This window comes from Mus musculus, chromosome 7 (genome assembly GCF_000001635.26).
Source record: "Mus musculus strain C57BL/6J chromosome 7, GRCm38.p6 C57BL/6J".
Lineage (NCBI taxonomy): Eukaryota > Metazoa > Chordata > Mammalia > Rodentia > Muridae > Mus > Mus musculus.
In genome coordinates this window covers 14,242,875-14,261,452 of record NC_000073.6, presented here as the reverse complement: position 1 = coordinate 14,261,452, position 18,578 = coordinate 14,242,875, and the positions used below count along the sequence as shown (strand labels likewise).

Below are 18,578 nucleotides of genomic sequence, written 5' to 3'. Positions count from 1 at the left end.
ATTCGTTGAAGAATTGAGTTGGAATTTTGATGGGGATTGCATTGAATCTGTAGATTGCTTTTGGCAAGACAGCCATTTTTATAATGTTGATCCTGCAAATACATGAGCATGGGAGATCTTTCCATCTTCTGAGATCTTTAATTTCTTTCTTCAGAGACTTGAAGTTTTTATCATACAGATCTTTAACTTCCTTAGTTACAGTCATGCCAAGATATTTTATATTATTTGTGACTATTGAGAAGGGTGTTGTTTCCCTAATTTCTTTCTCAGCCTGTTTATTCTTTGTGTAGAGAAAGGCCATTGACTTGTTTGAGTTAATTTTATATCCAGCTACTTCACCGAAGCTGTTTATTAGGTTTAGGAGTTCTCTGGTGGAATTTTTATTGTCACTTATATATACTATCATATCATCTGCAAAAAGTGATATTTTGACTTCTTCCTTTCCAATTTGTATCCCCTTGATCTCCTTTTGTTGTCAAATTGATCTGGCTAGGACTTCAAGTACTATGTTGAATAGGTAGGGAGAGAGTAGACAGCCTTGTCCAATCCCTGATTTTAGTGGGATTGCTTCCAGCTTCTCTCCATTTACTTTGATGTTGGCTACTGGTTTGCTGTAGATTGCTTTTATCATGTTTAAGTATGGGCCTTGAATTCCTGATCTTTCCAAGACTTTTATCATGAATGGGTTTTGGATCTTGTTGAATGCTTTTTCCGCATCTAACGAGATGATCATGTGGTTTTTGTCTTTGAGTTTGTTTATATAATGGATTACGTTGATGGATTTCCGTATATTAAACCATCCTTGCATCCCTGGAATAAAACCTACTTGGTCAGGATGGATGATTGCTTTAATGTGTTCTTGGATTCGGTTAGCGAGAATTTTATTGAGGATTTTTCCATCTATATTCATAAGGGAAAATTGGTCTGAAGTTTTCTATCTTTGTTGGATCTTTCTGTGGTTTAGGTATCAGAGTAATTGTGGCTTCATAGAATGAGTTGGGTAGAGTTCCCTCTACTTCTATTTTGTGGAATAGTTTGTGCAGAACTGGGATTAGATCTTCTTTGAAGGTCTGGTAGAACTCTGCACTAAACCCAGCTGGTCCTGGGCTGTTTTTGGCTGGGAGACTATTAATGACTGCTTCTATTCCTTTAGGGGATATGGGACTGTTTAGATCGTTAACTTGATCCTGATTTAACTTTGGTAGCTCGAATCTGTCTAGAAATTTGTCCATTTCGTCGAAGTTTTCCAGTTTTGTTGAGGATAGCCTTTTGTAGAAGGATCTGATGGTGTTTTGGATTCCTTCAGGATCTGTTGTTATTTCTCCCTTTTCATTTCTGATTTTGTTAATTAGGATGTTGTCCCTGTGCCCTCTAGTGAGTCTAGCTAAGGGTTTATCTATCTTGATTATCTCAAAGAACCAACTCCTCGTTTGGTTAATTCTTTGAATAGTTCTTCTTGTTTCCATTTGGTTGATTTCACCCCTGAGTTTGATTATTTCCTGCCGCTACTCCTCTTGGGTGAATTTGCTTCCTTTTTTTCTAGAGCTTTTATTTTTGTTTGAGAGAGCTAGTGTGTGCTCTCTCTAGTTTCTTCTTGGAGGCACTCAGAGGTATGAGTTTCCCTCTTAGAAATGTGTCCCATAGGTTTGGGTATGCTGTGGCTTCATTTTCATTAAACTCTAAAAAGTCTTTAATTTCTTTCTTTATTCCTTCCTTGACCAAGGTATCATTGAGAAGAGTGTTGTTCAGTTTTCACATGAATGTTGGCTTTCCATTATTTATGTTGTTATTGAAGATCAGCCTTAGTCCATGGTGGTCTGATAGGATACATGGGACGATTTCAATATTTTTGTATCTGTTGAGGCCTGTTTTGTGACCAATTATATGGTCAGTTTTGGAGAAGGTTCCGTGAGGTGCTGAGAAGAAGGTATATCCTTTTGTTTTAGGATAAAATGTTCTGTAGATATCTGTTAAGTCCATTTGTTTCATAACTTCTGTTAGTTTCACTGTGTCCCTGTTTAGTTTCTGTTTCCACGATCTGTCCATTGATGAAAGTGATGTGTCGGAGTCTCCCACTTTTATTGTGTGAGGTGCAATTTGTGCTTTGAGCTTTACTAAAGTGTCTTTAATAAATGTGGCTACCCTTGCATTTGGAGCATAGATATTCAGAATTGAGAGTTCCTCTTGGAGGATTTTACCTTTGATGAGTATGAAGTGTCCCTCCTTGTCTTTTTTGATAACTTTGGGTTGGAAGTCGATTTTATTCGATATTAGAATGGCTACTCCAGCTTGTTTCTTCAGACCATTTGCTTGGAAAATTGTTTTCCAGCCTTTCACTCTGAGGTAGTGTCTGTCTTTTTCCCTGAGATGGGTTTCCTGTAAGCAGCAGAATGTTGGGTCCTGTTTGTGTAGCCAGTCTGTTAGTCTATATTTTTTTATTGGGGAATTGAGTCCATTGATATTAAGAGATATTAAGGAAAAGTAATTGATGCTTCCTTTTATTTTTGTTGTTAGAGTTGGCATTCTGTTCTTGTGGCTGTCTTCTTTTTGGTTTGTTGAGGGAATACTTTCTTGCTTTTTCTACGGCGTGATTTCCGTCCTTGTATTGTTTTTTTTTCTGTTATTATCCTTTGAAGGGCTGGATTTGTGGAAAGATAATATGTGAATTTGGTTTTGTCATGCAATACTTTGGTTTCTCCATCTATGGTAATTGAGAGTTTGGCCGGGTATAGTAGCCTGGGCTTGCATTTGTGTTCTCTTAGTGTCTGTATAACATCTGTCCAGGCTCTTCTATCTTTCATAGTCTCTGGTGAAAAGTCTGGTGTAATTCTGATAGGCCTGCCTTTATATGTTACTTGACCTTTTCCCCTACTGCTTTTAATATTGTATCTTTATTTAGTGCATTTGTTGTTCTGATTATTATGTGTCGGGAGGAATTTCTTTTCTGGTCCAGTCTATTTGGAGTTCTGTAGGCTTCTTGTATGTTCATGAGCATCTCTTTCTTTAGGTTTGGGAAATTTTCTTCTATAATTTTGCTGAAGATATTTGCTGGCCCTTTAAGTTGAAAATCTTCATTCTCATCTATACCTATTATTCTTAGGTTTGCTCTTTACATTGTGTCCTGGATTTCCTGGATGTTTTGAATTAGGATATTTTTGCATTGTGCATTGTCTTTGAATGTTGTGTCCATGTTTTCTATGGAATCTTCTGCACCTGAGTTTCTGTCTCCTATCTGTTGTATTCTGTTGCTGATGTCACTCACATCTATGGCTCCTGATTTCTTTCCTAGAATTTCTATCTCCACAGTTGTCTCCCTTTGGGTTTTCTTTATTGTTTCTACTTCCACTTTTAGATCCTGGATGGTTTTGTTCAATTCTATCATGTGTTTCATTATGTTTTCCTGAGACTCTTTAAGGGATTTTTGTGTTTCCTCTTTAAGCAATTCTACCTGTTTGTCAGTGTTCTCCTGTTTTTCTTTAAGTGAGTTATTAATGCCCTTCTTAACAACCTCTACTGGCATCGTGATATATGTTTTTATATCTGAATCTTGCTTTTCTGGTGTGTTGGGGTATCCAGGACTCGCTGTGGTGAGAGTACTGGGTTCTGATGATGGGGAGTTATTTTAGTTTCTGTTAGTGAAATTATTATGTTTGCCTTTAGCCATCTGGTAATCTCTGGTGTTATATGTTCTAGTTGTCTCTTCTGGAGCTTATTCCTTCTGTGATTCTGTTAGCCTCTATCAGTACTCCTGGGAGTCCAACTCTCTCTTAAGTCCCAGTAGTCAGAGCAATCTGTGTATGTAAACTCTCCTCTTGCAGGGTAGGTGCACAGAGGTCTAGCACTCAGATCTGCTCTCTGGCTGAAGATGAACTCCCGAAAAGACCTTGTCCAAGAAGCTCTGTTGTTTCTGTGACCGTCACATTATCCTGTGTGGACTATTCCCCGAGAGATCGGGGATACAAGAATGGATTCTTTATTCTTAACAAAGAAACAATAATTTAATGCAAAATGTTTTCATCAAACTCTAAATATGCATGGTTATTTACAAGACTATTCTTTGTATTCTCACCAGCATAAATTGAATTTTCTTTTTCTAGCATCCTGTCATTTGTTTTCTATTATTTACTTGACCTTAGACTTTTTTAATATTTATTTTTATTAGATATTTTCTTCATTTACATTTCAAATGCTATCTCCTTTCCTAGTTTCCTCTCTGAAACTCCCCTATACCCTCCCCCCTCCCCCTGCTCCACAACACATCCACTCCCACTTCCTGGTCCTGGCATTCCCCTATACTGGGGCCTAGAAACTTCACAAGACCAAGGACCTCTCCTCCCACTGATGGCTGACTAAGCCATCCTCTGCTACATATGCAAGTAGGGACACAAGTTCTGGGTGTACTGATTAGTTCATATTTTTGTTTCTTCTATAGGGTATATGCCAACAAGATTTTGCTGACAGGACCCTGATATAGCTGTTTCCTGTGAGGCTATGCCAGTGCCTGGCAAATACAGAAGTGGATGCTCACAGTCATCTTTTGGATGGATCACACGGTCCCCAATGATGGAGCTACAAAAAAATTATGTTTCTTTTAGTTAGAATAAATGACAGTGTACTATCTCATTGATAAAAATGATGGACTGGGTGTTAAGTCTATCTTTACCTTATAAATTACAAAATGGTAATAGTTGTGCTCAATATATATTTGAGAGAAAAGTTTTGATTTTTCTTAGAACAAAAGGAGGGAAGTGTTTTGGATGGCCCTGATGCTGAATGTATTTTGATATTAAATCTGCTTTCCCACAGGGCATGGTGGCACACGCCTTTAATCCCAGCACTCAGGAAGCAGAGGCAGGCAGATTTCTGAGTTCGAGGCCAGCCTGTTCTACAGAGTGAGTTCCAGGACAGCCAGGGCAACACAGAGAAACCCTGTCTCAAAAAACCAAAAAAAAAAAAAAAATCTGCTTTCCCAGAGAGGTTGCCTTGAGCAAGGAATGAGTCACATAGTCAGGTGACTTCTTGTGAACCTTCCTCTGAGTAATATAGCTGTCAATCACTGAGCAATAAAGGGTCCAATAACTGAGCAAGTAGGCAGTACTTTGGGTTGGATGGAGGAAGAGAGTTAGGAAGGAGTAAAGAGTTACAGACTTTTGGATGGTGATAGTGACAGGACAAGATATAGCTACTAGCATCTTCCGGATTAGATGGCAAATCCACCAGGAGTCAGTACTGGAGTATTTAGATTTAATATGGCTTACAAGAGTAGAATTCTAGTTGTTGTGACCAGAGATTGAGTTACCGTTGGTTCTGGAAAAAATAAAGATATTACCCAATCTACCAAGAGAGAGGAACAATCACTCAAACTGTGCAGGCATGAAGCCTGTGAGCCACAAGAATGAACTGACTGGCAAGACATCCACAGGGGCACAATGGCCCCTTTTATCTTGGGAGAATCAAAGACCTACTCAAAATAGGGAAGTCATGCCTGGTATTGTGAACATAGTCAACCACCTGGGGATAGAAAAGGCAAAACCCCATGAGTCTCACTACCAACAGTTCCCTAAACCAGTGTAAATAAATACCTGTTTTTATACCTACAGAAAAAATCAGTTCTTATGCCTTGTCAAAAATACTTCCTTTTTTAAATTTGGGTACTCTGGCAAAGATCCACAATTACCAAAATATAGGTAATAATAAACAGGAAGGTGCCTAACTCCAACTGATACATCTGTAACAAATCCTTTCAACCTAAGACAAAGGGAAATAATCCCAGAAGATGGTACAGAAATCTCCCAGAGGCCCAATATTTCTGTTGATAGAATATGTCTCTATTAAACAAAACTGTGAAAATAGACACATGAACTCTTAATAATATAGTTACCCAAACAAATCAGTATAATGGCACTAGTAGGTATAAGAAAGAGGCCAGGGGAAATTCTATGTGGTTTTACTCTATAAGAAATGCATCATATCAATGACTGCTAAGAGATGGAGAATAAGCTGTGTCTGTAGAGGAAACCCCATATAATTTTCCAATTTCAACTGTCTGTCCCAGGATACAACATATACAAGCCAAAATGAATGGACTCAATAGGTTGAATATAGATGTGTGCATATACAAATAACAACAAATATTAAAGAAGAGACCATAAATACAGGAAAGGAGGGCGGGCTTTGAGGGTAAGAAGAAGGGCAACTAATGTACTATGAAATTCTCATTTTAAAAAATAATTGCCATGGAAAGTTTCTGTATGATATCTCTCATTTTTCTGCACATTTAAAATCATTCTGAAAGCTAAATTGTATTAGAAGACATTTTAAATTATCATGCATTTCTATATCCTTTTACTTCTTACCAAGTTTCTGGTTTGTGGTCATGAACTCGGGCTCACAAATGCTGCAGAATGTTTTTTGTACAACTTTAAATTTTCTCAATACAGTAACCGTTGACTATGGATTATAATATTTACTTATTCCTATCAGTAGCTAGTTTCACAACAAACTAGAGAAAGTTAATGATTTTTTAACTTCACTATAAATATTACCTCTCACAGCATTTGCAATATGCTGAACTGGTGGTCAGGGCTGGAACCCTAACAGCACCTACAAGGAGCTGTTCATGATGTCAGACTATAGTTGGTTTGAAGGAATACCTCTTCCTGATATGTGGGTTCAAAAAGAAATTGTGGAAGATGTCCATAATAAATTTGTGGTGAAAGATGAAGACTTGATCATATTGACTTACCCCAAGTCAGGTAAGGACCATCAGTAAGAAGGGTTACGAATTGTATATGGGAGGATATGGTTTGATCCTTATTAATTTTGGGTGATAAGTAGAGTGTTCTATATATCAATGTGTGAAATAATTTGTGGACATGGAAATTTGTGTTTATTCCACTCAAAGAAAGACCTCTGAACTATGTGGGATAAGGTGATCATCTATGGCACCACAACAATGATAATGGACACTGAGGCAGAATCTGCATGGTTCTCCCTCTAAGGGGATGAGATAGAAAATGGGGGAGTGATAAGAATAAACAGAAGAAATCACATCAAGAGATAACAGTGTGTATGTGAAGGTATGTGCAAGATAGGACAATTCCAGCTAGACTTACCATGGATCTTGTCCAGGATATGGATCCTGAAAACTCAAGAAACCAAAAAAGTGACATCATGGTGGTTTAGGGAAATAATGGTTGCTGTGTTGAAAAAGCACTGACCACTGGTTAAGTACTAGGCTGCTGGCATCAAAAGCAAGATGACACACAAAATCCAAATGCAGTGTGAATACAGGAAGAAAACAAAACAAAACAAAACAAAACACACACCAGAGAATAACTCAGAGAGGGAAGCTAGAGAAACATCCACTGAAAAATGAGCACATAAACACAAATTCGAGTGTGATAAATATGGGCAAAAGAATTTATTCACCTTAAAAAGAAGTTCTCAGTCATACACTGTAGCTTGGGTTCATCTCAATGACTGTGAATTAAATTAAAGGAGGTAGTCTCATAGGGCAGATTAAATTACTGTGAAATATCTGGGATAGTAAAATTCATTCCACCAGAATGGAGAATGATTAGTGGCCCAGGCCTGGAGGAGATGTTTCATTATCAGGTTGGTGTATGCTGAGTATAGGGTCTCACTTTTGCAAAATGAAGGCTTGAGAATATTGTGAGTGAATATACTTTGTACTTACACAACGTGGACATGTGAACACAACAAATCTGTGTGCTTGATAATGGATAATACTGGAAATTGTATGAGCATATATTCTACTTGAGACTTTTTTCATAAGTACTTTTGAAATGAGTGACAGTCACTTTTCCTTTCCATTCAGGAACAAACTGGCTGATTGAGATTGTCTGCTTGATTCAGACCAAGGGAGATCCCAAGTGGATCCAATCTGTGCCTAATTGGGAACGTTCACCCTGGCTAGAGTCTAAAAGTGGATATTCTGTATTAACCAGTAAGGAAGGACCACGACTCATGACCTCCCATCTTCCCATCCATCTTTTCTCCAAGTCTTTCTTCAGTTCCAAAGCTAAGGTCAGTGTCCAGTGGTTAAGATTTTCCTTGACCAAACAAACACTCTTCGAACTTATTTTACCCTGACAGGGCCTGGAGGTCTTGCAGAAATGTGAAGGTGGGATTCTCATACACTAGGTGGTGATGAGTTTTTTCCCACCTCAGACTATATTAAAATACCATGATCTGGACTATCACACAGAAATCCTGGGCAGCTTTAAGAAATAAAGTGAAATATCACACTGGAGCATCCAAAAACTACATATATAGACCAAAGTTCAAAATCTAGTGTACAGTGGATATTACTATATTATAGTCATCAAAGTCAATGATTCAATCTTAATAATAACATATACACCAAGCACTGTGGGTGAATTACCTAAGACACAATTGCTCATAGGGGAAGCAATCTAATCAGCCACCAGTGTTCAAAGGTCAGTTATACACACAGTGTCATCCTGTGCCTAGCTGCCTATGGAGATCAGTAGCCCACAGAGATCTCCCATGGAACTGAAAGAGAATCATGAGAAGGAATCAGAGATATCAAGGTTCTGATCGATCATAGCTCGTAGTTAGTAAGAAAGTATTTTGTAAGGCCTGCCACCATAGAATCTATAAAAAGATTATGCTCAAACTACAAAGACAAACAGAATAATCGTTCTTTAAAATATCACCATGAATTTGTGACCAATTTTATATATGCCCTTTTCTTCTGGATTTGGTAAGCTTTTGGCTAGGGAAAGTGAAGCCTAAAGAGATGAGTTGTAGAATAGTTGGTACAGTGTATAAAGTTCCTTATTAAGGTTATTAAGAATGTTCATTTAATTAGAAGCCAAAAAAGCATTTAACAAATGTCAGCATTCATTCATTTTAAAAGTCTTGGAATGATCAGAAATTCAAGGCACACACCTAAACATAGCAAAAGCAATATATAGCAAACCAGTAGCCAACATCAAACTAATTGGAGAGAAACTTCAAGCAATTCCACTAAAATCAGGCACTAGACAAAGCTGCCCTCTCTCCCCCTGTCTATTCAATATAATACTTGAAGTTCTAGCTAGAGCAATTAGACAACAAAAGGCGGTCAAAGGAAATTGGAGAGGAAAAAATCAAAGTATCACTATTTGCAGATGATATGATTGTATAGTTAAGTGGCCCCAAAACCTCCACGAGTGAACTCCTACAACTGATAAATAACTTTAGCAAAGTGGCCAGATATAAAATTAATTCAAACAAATCAGCGGCCTTCCTGTACTCAAAGAATAAACAAGCTACGAAATAAATTAGGAAAATGATACCCTTCAGAGTAGTCACAAAAAACATAAAGAACCTTGGTGTGATTCTAACCAAACAAGTGAAAGATCTGTATGACAAGAACTTCCAGTCTCTGAAGAAAGAAATTGAAGAAGACCTCAGAACATGGAAAGATATCCTATGCTCATGGATTGGGAGGATTAATATAGTAAAAATGGCCATTTTGACAAAAGCAATCTACAGATTCAATGCAATCTCCATCAAAATTTCAACTCAATTTTTCAGTGTTTGAAAGAGCAATTCTCAAATTTAAATTTGTAATAACAAAAATCTCAGGATAATGAAGTGTAAAAAATTAATTAATTTAATTAAAAAAGTTACTTTTTTTGCCCAGCTGTATATACCCAAAGGATATCCATCCTTCTGTAAGGAAACTTGCTCAACTATATTTATATCTGATTTATTTGTAATAGGTAGAAACTGGAACTCAACCTAATAATGGATTAAAAAAACATGGTTTACATATAATTAATTGAATTTTACATAGCTGTCAAAATAAACAACACTGTTAAATAGGCAGGCAAATGGATGAAACTGGAGCCGGTCAGTCTGAGTTAGATAACACAGAAACATAAAAACACACAAGATGTGTACTCACTTATATGTCAATATTAGCAGTAATATAAAGAACAATCATTCTAGAATGCACAGATCCAGAGAGGATAAATAACAAAGAGGGCTTCATGGGGACATATAAATCTCCCTAGGAAGGGGAAATTGAATCAATAATGCTGGTGTGGATGGGAAGAGAAGGGATCTTGTGGTTCAGAAGATGGAGGGAAAAAGTACAGGGAGAGTCAACTGAAATTTAGAGGCATTTCTAGGGTAAGGTAAAAATGTAGTGCAATGAAAACACCCAAGATTCTACAAAGGTGACCATAATTAATCCTCCTAATAATTGCTGATAAGGAGCCTGAACAAAACATCTCCTTAACCAGACAAGACTTCCAGTGGAGGGATAGGGATAGCCACAAAACCTTTGACCTACAATTTGTCATACCTGCAAAATGTCACTTGAAATTTGACAAAGGAGCTAAAACAAACCAGTGGAAAAAAGAAATCAAAAGAGGCACACTTTTCCATTGCTGGTGGGATTGCAAGCTGGTACAAACACTCTGAAAAACAGTTTGGTGGGTCCTCAGATAATTGAGCATAGTACTACCTGAGGACCCAACTAAACCATTCCTGGGCATATAAGCAGAAGATGCTCCAACATGTAATAAGGACACACACTCTACTATGTTCATAGCAGACATTTTTATAATACATAGAAGCTAGAAGCAACACAGATGTCCCTCAACAGAGGAATGGACACAGAAAATGTGGTACTTTTACACAGTGAGGTACTACTACTCAGCCATTAAAAACAATGACTTCATGAAATTCACAGGCAAATGGATGGAACTTGAGAATATTATTCTGAGTGAGGTGACTCAGTAAACAAAGAACAAACATGATATGTACTCACTGATAAGTGGATATTAGCCAGAAAGTTCAGAATACCCAAGATTCAATTCAAAGACCATATGAAGGCTAAGAAGAAGGAAGACCAAAATGTGGATGCTCCAGTGCTTTTAGATGAGGACTGTGGGGAAGTTCTCTACCAAGTGAGGGATAACTATTGACCTTCATTTACATTTTTTCCATTTAAGGTGATCTATCTCATCAGAAATCCCAGAGATGTTCTAGTGTCTGGTTATTTTTTCTGGGCTAACACAAATCTTGTGAAGAATCTAGAGTCACTAGGAATTTATTTTGAACAATTCCTGAAAGGAAATGGTGAGTAACCTATGAAATATAGGAGATGGGGAAAACTCAGAGACATTTATTTCATTAAATAATTTATTTATTCATGTTATATCCCAATATCCAGCACCTCTGTCCTCTCAATGTCCCCTTCTCACAGCTCCTTTCTCCATTCCCCTCTCCTCTGAGAAGTGGTAGGTGCCCCCAGAGTATCTCCACACCATGACAAATCAATTCTCTTCAGGACTTTGTGCATTCTCTACCAATGAGGAAAGACAAGGCAGCCAAGTAGGGGAATGGGATCCACAGGCAGGAGACAGATTCAGGGATAGCCCCAGTTGAAGTTGTTGGAAGATCTGCTTGAATACCAAGCTGCACATATGCTTCATATGTGCAGGCATCATATGTCTAGCTCATGATAGCTTTTTGGTTGGTGGTTTAGTCTCTGAGAGTGCCCAAAGGTTCAAGTTAGATGACTCTGTTGGTCTTTCTATAGAGTTGTTATCCTCTTTGGGTTCATCAATGCTTTCCTCAACTCTTCCAGAAGACTCCCAGATCTCTATCTAATGTTTGGCTGTGGTATTCTACATCTATTTTAGTTATCTTTTTGGTGGTGCCTCTCAGAGTACAGTTTTTCTAGGCTCTTGTCTGCAAGCATATCAGACTATCAAAAATACTGTCAAGGATTATTTCTTGCCCATGGTGTGTATGTCATTTTTTGGCAGTCATTAATTGTCCATTCTCTCAGTCTCTTCACCATCTTTGTCCATGTACATCTTGTATGTAGGACACTTTTGGGGCCAAAGATTTTGTGGATGGGTTGCTGTCCTCATCCCTCCACTGGGAGTTCTACCTGGGTACAGGACGTGGCACTTCAGGCTCCATATCATCTACTGTTAAGAGTCTCAGATAGAGTGACCACCATAGAGTCTCTGGAGTTTCCCCAGTCCCATGTCTCAGAGACTTATTTTTTATGAGGACAAAGTGAGATATAACTTAGGTTGCCCTTGAACTCTCTATATACTTAGGGATGTACTTGAAGCATTGTTCCTTCTTCTGCTACCTCTTGAGCTCTAAGACTACAAACACCTACTGTGTACTCTACTTATTTGGTGCTGGGGCTCAAACCCACAAGTTCATGTGTGTTACATAAACGGCCCACATCTCTAGCCCTTTAGTATCTTCTGTAGGCTCCATTTTGTGTCTCTACATCCAACCAGTCTGTGGGCCCAAGGCTCATCACTATTTCAAACCTGATTGTGAAGTCTTTCTCTTCTCACACACCACCACAGAACAGGGCACAGCCACAGCTTGCCCCATGACATAGTATTTCACCACCATTAGTACTAACTAGTCTTTCCAGACCTAATGTCAATACTGACATCAATCATAATTTAAATAAGAAATGGTGCACCTAGGCTCCCATTTTTAAACACTTGTTTCCCAGTCAGTGGCACTTTTTCAGAATGTTTATAAGGCACAGCCTGTTTGGAGGATGTATTCCATTCAAGGTGGGCTTTGAGAAATAAAACTCTTAAGCCATTTCCAGCTTACTCCTTCTGTTTCCTGCTTGTAGTTTAGGAAAATGAAATCTGAGCTTTCCATTCCTGTAGTTCTGCCTGACAGAAACAAGCTCTCTTCTCTTTAAATTGCCTTTGTTCATTTTGTCTTATCACAGCAACAGAAAAATAACAAATTCTGTTTTCTTCTTATCATGCTTCTCATTTATGGATTTTCTTAGTCATTTTGTAATGGCTTCTTAAAATCTTATATATTAGCCTGACCATTTTATTCAAGTGCATCATTCTAAATATTGTAAATTCTAATATCTTATTCGTCTCAAAAATATTTTCAGAGATAGACAGGAGGATCCTTTATGCTTTTTATTATTTAAATTTTATGGAAATATATTGATTATATATAATAAAGAGTTTTATTAGTACTACAGGTATTTGATAACAATAATAGCCCACATATCTTTCTTGCCTTTTACCCATTCTTGCTGATACTATTTCTTTTCCCAAATAACTTTCCTTTCTACTTTCATATTCCTTTTCTTCATGTGTGTGTGTTTGATGCAGTGAGTTCCTACTGATTACTGGAGCAAAGACAAGGAGTCATTTGCTGGAACATGGGTACCTTACCAGTAGCCACTCTCCTGGAAAAAAAAATCACCCTCCACCAGCAACCACTAATATCCTCTAGCTGCAGCATGGAGGATACTCTAATGAGCCCTCACCTAGCTACTGTTAACTGCCTATAAATCTTCAAGAAATGAGTAGGGGTTTTAAGCACCTCCTTTCTCTTTGATAGAATATTACACACCCAGATTTCTTTTGAGATATTGAACAGTAATCAAAGCTACTATGAGTTCAAGAGTGCTATGGCCATGCCATTTCTAAGAGACAATATTCCACATCATTCTACCCTATATTTAGGGTCTTACATCATTCTCATACCTTCTTGCTTGATGTTTCCTAAGTCTATACTGCAGGCTATAGATTTCTCATGTATGTTGAGCACTGAAAGGACACTTATTCTCAGCACTTTGGCTAGTTTTGAATCTCTGAAATTACCACTGCCTATTATAAGAAGCATCTATTGATCAAGCTGACAGTAGAGATATATAAGCAAAAAAAAAAAAAAGTCCATGGCTATTTGGAAGACAATTTGATGTTCACATCATGTTTGTTTAGCAGAATAACAATGATGCCTTAAACTCTAGGATCTATTTCCTCCCCAAAATGGGCATTTAACCATAATTACTAGACTATCTGTGAGATCTTCTCAATACCAATCAAAAAAACTCTATTTGCCTCATAACACAATAGCCATTATTGACCAGTAAGCATATCTTGTAAGGCTGACTGAAGTATAGATCACAGTATCCACAGCTGAGTACTTGTTGAATACAATCTCCTAATAACATTGCTGCCTGACACTGTGAGGGCTATCCATCAGGAAGGCAGCTTGCCTTCTTTATGTTCCATGATGGCACATAAGGATGTCTGTAGTGATAGGGTCTTACCAACTACTTTTTCTGGGCAACTGACAACAGTGAAAATTGCCTGTACTATTTGGATCCTCAGGCATTTTCCAGGCAACAACTTCAAGGGAAGTTTCCCAATACTAACAATGAAATTATCTTTGTTTGTTTGTTTGTTTATGTTGTTGTTGTTTTTTGAGACAGGGTTTCTCAGTATAGCCCTGGCTGTCCTGGAACTCACTTTGTAGACCAGGCTGGCTTTGAACTCAGAAATCTGCCTGCCTCTTCCTCCCAAGTGCTGGGATTAAAGGCATGCACCACCACCGCCCAACTTGAAATTTTCATTTAACAACCTATGCCTTCTACAAGCAGTATTTTCTACTTAGGCAATGTGCATTGACTAATACATTAATGAGCTTTCAAACTAATATATTAATGAGTTTCTATAAGGTATTTTCATGTATTCTTGTTTTTATTAATTATATCATTCATCTTACCATGACATCTTTGTATATATCACCTCATTCTCATATTCATCCTCTCCACTTCCACATTATAAGTGTTCCTGAATGTTTCTTTCCTTAAGTTGCCTTTTTCTTGTTCTCCTTGTAATGTCTTCTTTTTAATTTTCTGTCCTTTATATGTACTTCAAATTAAACACAATAAGAATTTCTCTAGGATACTCATATGACAGAGACCAAATACTGTTTGTCTATCTGTGCCTGGGTTACCTTATTGAGTATATTTTCCAGTTCAATCTTTCCTAAGAAGCTCATAATTTTATTTTTATAGCTGAATAAAATTTCATTATGTACACACATCACAACTTCATTATTTGTTTTTCAGTTGATTGGCACACAGGCTGAAACTGTTTCCTAGCTATTCTGAGTAGATTTTAATGAGCACAGATGTTCAACTACCTGTTAGCAGTATATACCTAAGTATGTAGGAATATATACCTAACAACATAGTAGCATATACCTAAGGATGTAGTATTATATATCTAAGTACATAGTAGTGTGCACTTCAGTGTAGTAATATACTTTTAAGTATATAGTAGCAAACATCTAAGTATGTAGTAGTATACACCTAAGTACATAGTAATATACACATAGCTATATAGTAGTATACACCTTAGTAGTTTCAGTATATACTTAATATTGTAGTGCTAAGTCACATGGAAATTTGTTTTCAGATTTTTGAGTAAACTTCACAGTGATTTCAATGTGACTGTGTGAGTGTGCACACCCACTGGTGTTTCTCTTTTCCCACATTTTCTTTTTACATTTTAAAAGAAGTTATTATGAAAATTTAAAAAAAATTAAGTTTATTATAAGGAAACTTCAAATGATTAGATAAAATATAACAAATCTAACAATACTCAAATTCTATACATCTTTTAAAAAATATTTTTATTACATATTTTCCTCAATTATATTTCCAATGCTGTCCCAAAAGTCCCCCATACCCTCCCCCCCACTTCCCTACCCACCCATTCCCATTTTTTTGGTCCTGGCACTTCCCTGTACTGGGGCATATAAAGTGTGTGTGTCCAATGGGCCTCTCTTTCCAGTGATGGCCGACTAGGCCATCTTTTGATACATATGCAGCTAGAGTCCAGAGCTCCGGGGTACTGGTTAGTTCATAATGTTGTTCCACCTAAAGGGTTGCAGGTTCCTTTAGCTCCTTGGATACTTTCTCTAGCTCCTCCATTGGGAGCCCTGTGATCCATCCAATAGCTGACTGTGAGTATCCACTTCTGTGTTTGCTAGGCCCCGGCATAGTCTCCCATGAGACAGCTATACCTGGATCCTTTCAGCAAAATCTTGCTAGTGTATGCAATGGTGTCAGCGTTTGGAAGCTTATTATGGGGTGGATCCCTGGATATGGAATTCTCTGCATCTTAATGAATTTATATATAGTTAGAATTGGTATTCAAAAGAAACTGTGAAGCTTCACATTAAATTTACACTTTCAATATCACCTCAATTCACTCAATTATCCACCACCAAAACCAAAACTCCACGACAGACTTATTTCTCTGATTTTTTTCTCAATTTGTCATTTTTAGATAAAGTCTACTAATGTTTGTATGTTAATTTTATATCTGATCACTGTGATAAAAAATCTTTATCAGATCCAAGTGTTTCCTGATAAAAACTTTCAGAACTCTTATTGGTAGAATTATATCATCTAAAAGTAAAGGTACTTTGACATGCACATATTATATATATAAATTATAACTTTATAATTATATTTATGTTTATATTTATATTACATATCCCTCCCCATCTCTCTGTCTCTTTGTGTGTATTTGTGCATGTGTGTGTTTGTGTGCGTGTGTGTGTTGTGTGTGTGTGTGTGTGTGTGTGTGTGTGCATATGTGTGTAGTGAGGGAGTACATGTGTGACCATGTGGGCAGATGAAGACCAAAGGTTAACTTCCACTGTGTGGATTTAGATCATCAGGTAGCTGAAAAACCATTTCCTCTTGAGCCATTTCACTACTCTTTGAAGGGTTTGACTTGTTTCATGTGTTCCTGAATTTGGATAGAAAGTATTTTATTGAGAAGTTTTGCCTCTATGTTCAATCATGGATTTTGGTCTACACTTTTCTTTTTTGTTGAATATTTGTCTGATTTTATATCAAGGTAATGCCTTAGACAAATACTGTGGTTGTGTGCCTCTTTTTCTTTCTTTTATGGAATAGTTTCACAACCTTGGTGTTCTCTGAATTAATGTCTTGTAAAATTCAGCTGTGTGTTTTATTTAGAAATAATGTTAACTTTTGAAAACTCGTTGCTTATTATAAGTCTATTTTTTAACATTTATTTTGTTTACTTGTGGAAGTGTTTCCTTGCATATATGTGCTTTTTCTATAGGTGTCTGGTTTCTAGGTTTTAATAGGGCATTGTGAACTACCAGGTGTACTGGAAACTGAATCCTTGTCCTATAGAAGAACAGGGAATTTTTTTTTAACTGCTGAACCTTCTCTCCATCTGTACTTGCTTAATTGTTGTAAATGTAATATTAGTTTCATTTTGGTACTTTTATTTTCTTTTTCATTGATTTTATTTTTTTATTTTTTAACATATAGATGAAATAAATGTAATAAATCAAATACATAGACAAAAAATACAAGAATCATATGATCATCACAATTGAAGCAGTTAAAAAAAAAGAAAGAGTTTGATAAGATTCAATATGCATTCTTAATAAAAGCCCTAGAACAAGTAGGACTGTAGGAAACATATTCCAACATAATAAAGTTATGTATGACAAATTTATGGCCAATATCATCCTAAATGAATAAAACCATTAATAAGCCCCATTAAAATCACGAGTGGAAGAGGACTGGCAACTGTCCCTACTGCTCATCCATAATGTGACTGAAGCATTAGCTGGAGAAATAAGGCAAGAGTAGGGATACAAATGGGAAAATATTAAGTCAAATTATTTTCAATAGAAAATAATATTATCTTATAACCAACATTCCCAAAATTTGATTAGAAAATTGTACAAATTATAAATAATTTCAGCACAGTTTTATGATACATAAATGACTTAAAAAACTTACCTGTATTAATACATATGAGTAACAATCAGGCTGAGATAGAGATCATGACAAGCTCCTTTTCCTAGTTTCTCAAATAAAATATTTAGAACATGCATAACAAAAGATGTAAAAAAAATCTACAATGAAAACTTTAAATTAGTAAAGAAAGACATTAAAGAAATAAACTAGAATTTGAAGACCTCCCAAGCATATACCTTAGTAGAATTAATATTGTGAAAAAGACCTTCCTATCAAAAGAATTTACTGATTCAATGAAATCACAATCAACATCCTCACCTCATTCTTCACATAAATAAGAAGAAAATACTCAATTTGATATGGAACAACAAAAGACCCAGAATAGCCAATTAGTCCTAGGTAAGTGATTGGTTCTATGCATTCTGCTCATTTTAAGTGCCAAGTGCATCTGTCTATGACCTGGACTTTAATACATCTGATTCTATTGAGTGGATTTTGTTGGATATTAGAATGGCTACTCCAGTTGCTTCTTGGGACTATTACTTGGAAAATTGTTTTCCAAACTTTTACTCTGAGGTAGTGTCTCTCTATTTCACTGAAGTATGTTTCCTTTATGCAGCAAAATACTGGGTGCTGTTTACATATCCAGTCTGTTAGTCTGTCTTATTATTAGGGAGTTGAGTCCACTGATGTTAAGAGGTATTAAAGAAAATTGATAGTTACTCCCTGTTATATTTGTTGTTAGAGGTAGAATTATGTTTCTGTGGTTATCTTCTTTTGGGTTTGTTAAAAGACTAATTTTTTGCCTTTTCTACAGTGTAGCTTCACTCCTTTTGTTGGTGTTTTCCATGTATTATCCTTTGTAGGGCTGGATTTGTGGAAATATGTTTTGTAAATTTGGTATTGTCATTGAATATCTTGTTTTCTCCATCTATGGTAATTGAGAGTTTTGCTGGGTATAGTAGTCTGG

The 18,578-nt window shown here is 36.7% G+C and overlaps 1 protein-coding gene across 2 annotated transcripts in view; it reads left to right on the top strand.

Annotated features, from left to right (window-relative positions):
* The first annotated feature begins 6,582 nt into the window (after positions 1-6,582).
* Positions 6,583-18,578, top strand: part of Sult2a6 (sulfotransferase family 2A, dehydroepiandrosterone (DHEA)-preferring, member 6) — a 32,468-nt gene continuing 20,472 nt past the window's right edge. The window contains exons 1-3 of one of the 2 annotated variants that reach the window (NM_001081325.2): positions 6,583-6,755; positions 7,841-8,049; positions 10,995-11,121. In NM_001081325.2, coding sequence (NP_001074794.1) covers positions 6,620-6,755; positions 7,841-8,049; positions 10,995-11,121 — 472 coding nt within the window. In that variant the 5' untranslated portion in view covers positions 6,583-6,619. The remainder of the gene's footprint in view (positions 6,756-7,840; positions 8,050-10,994; positions 11,122-18,578) is intronic. The other variant, XM_006540268.1, reaches the window with a different exon arrangement.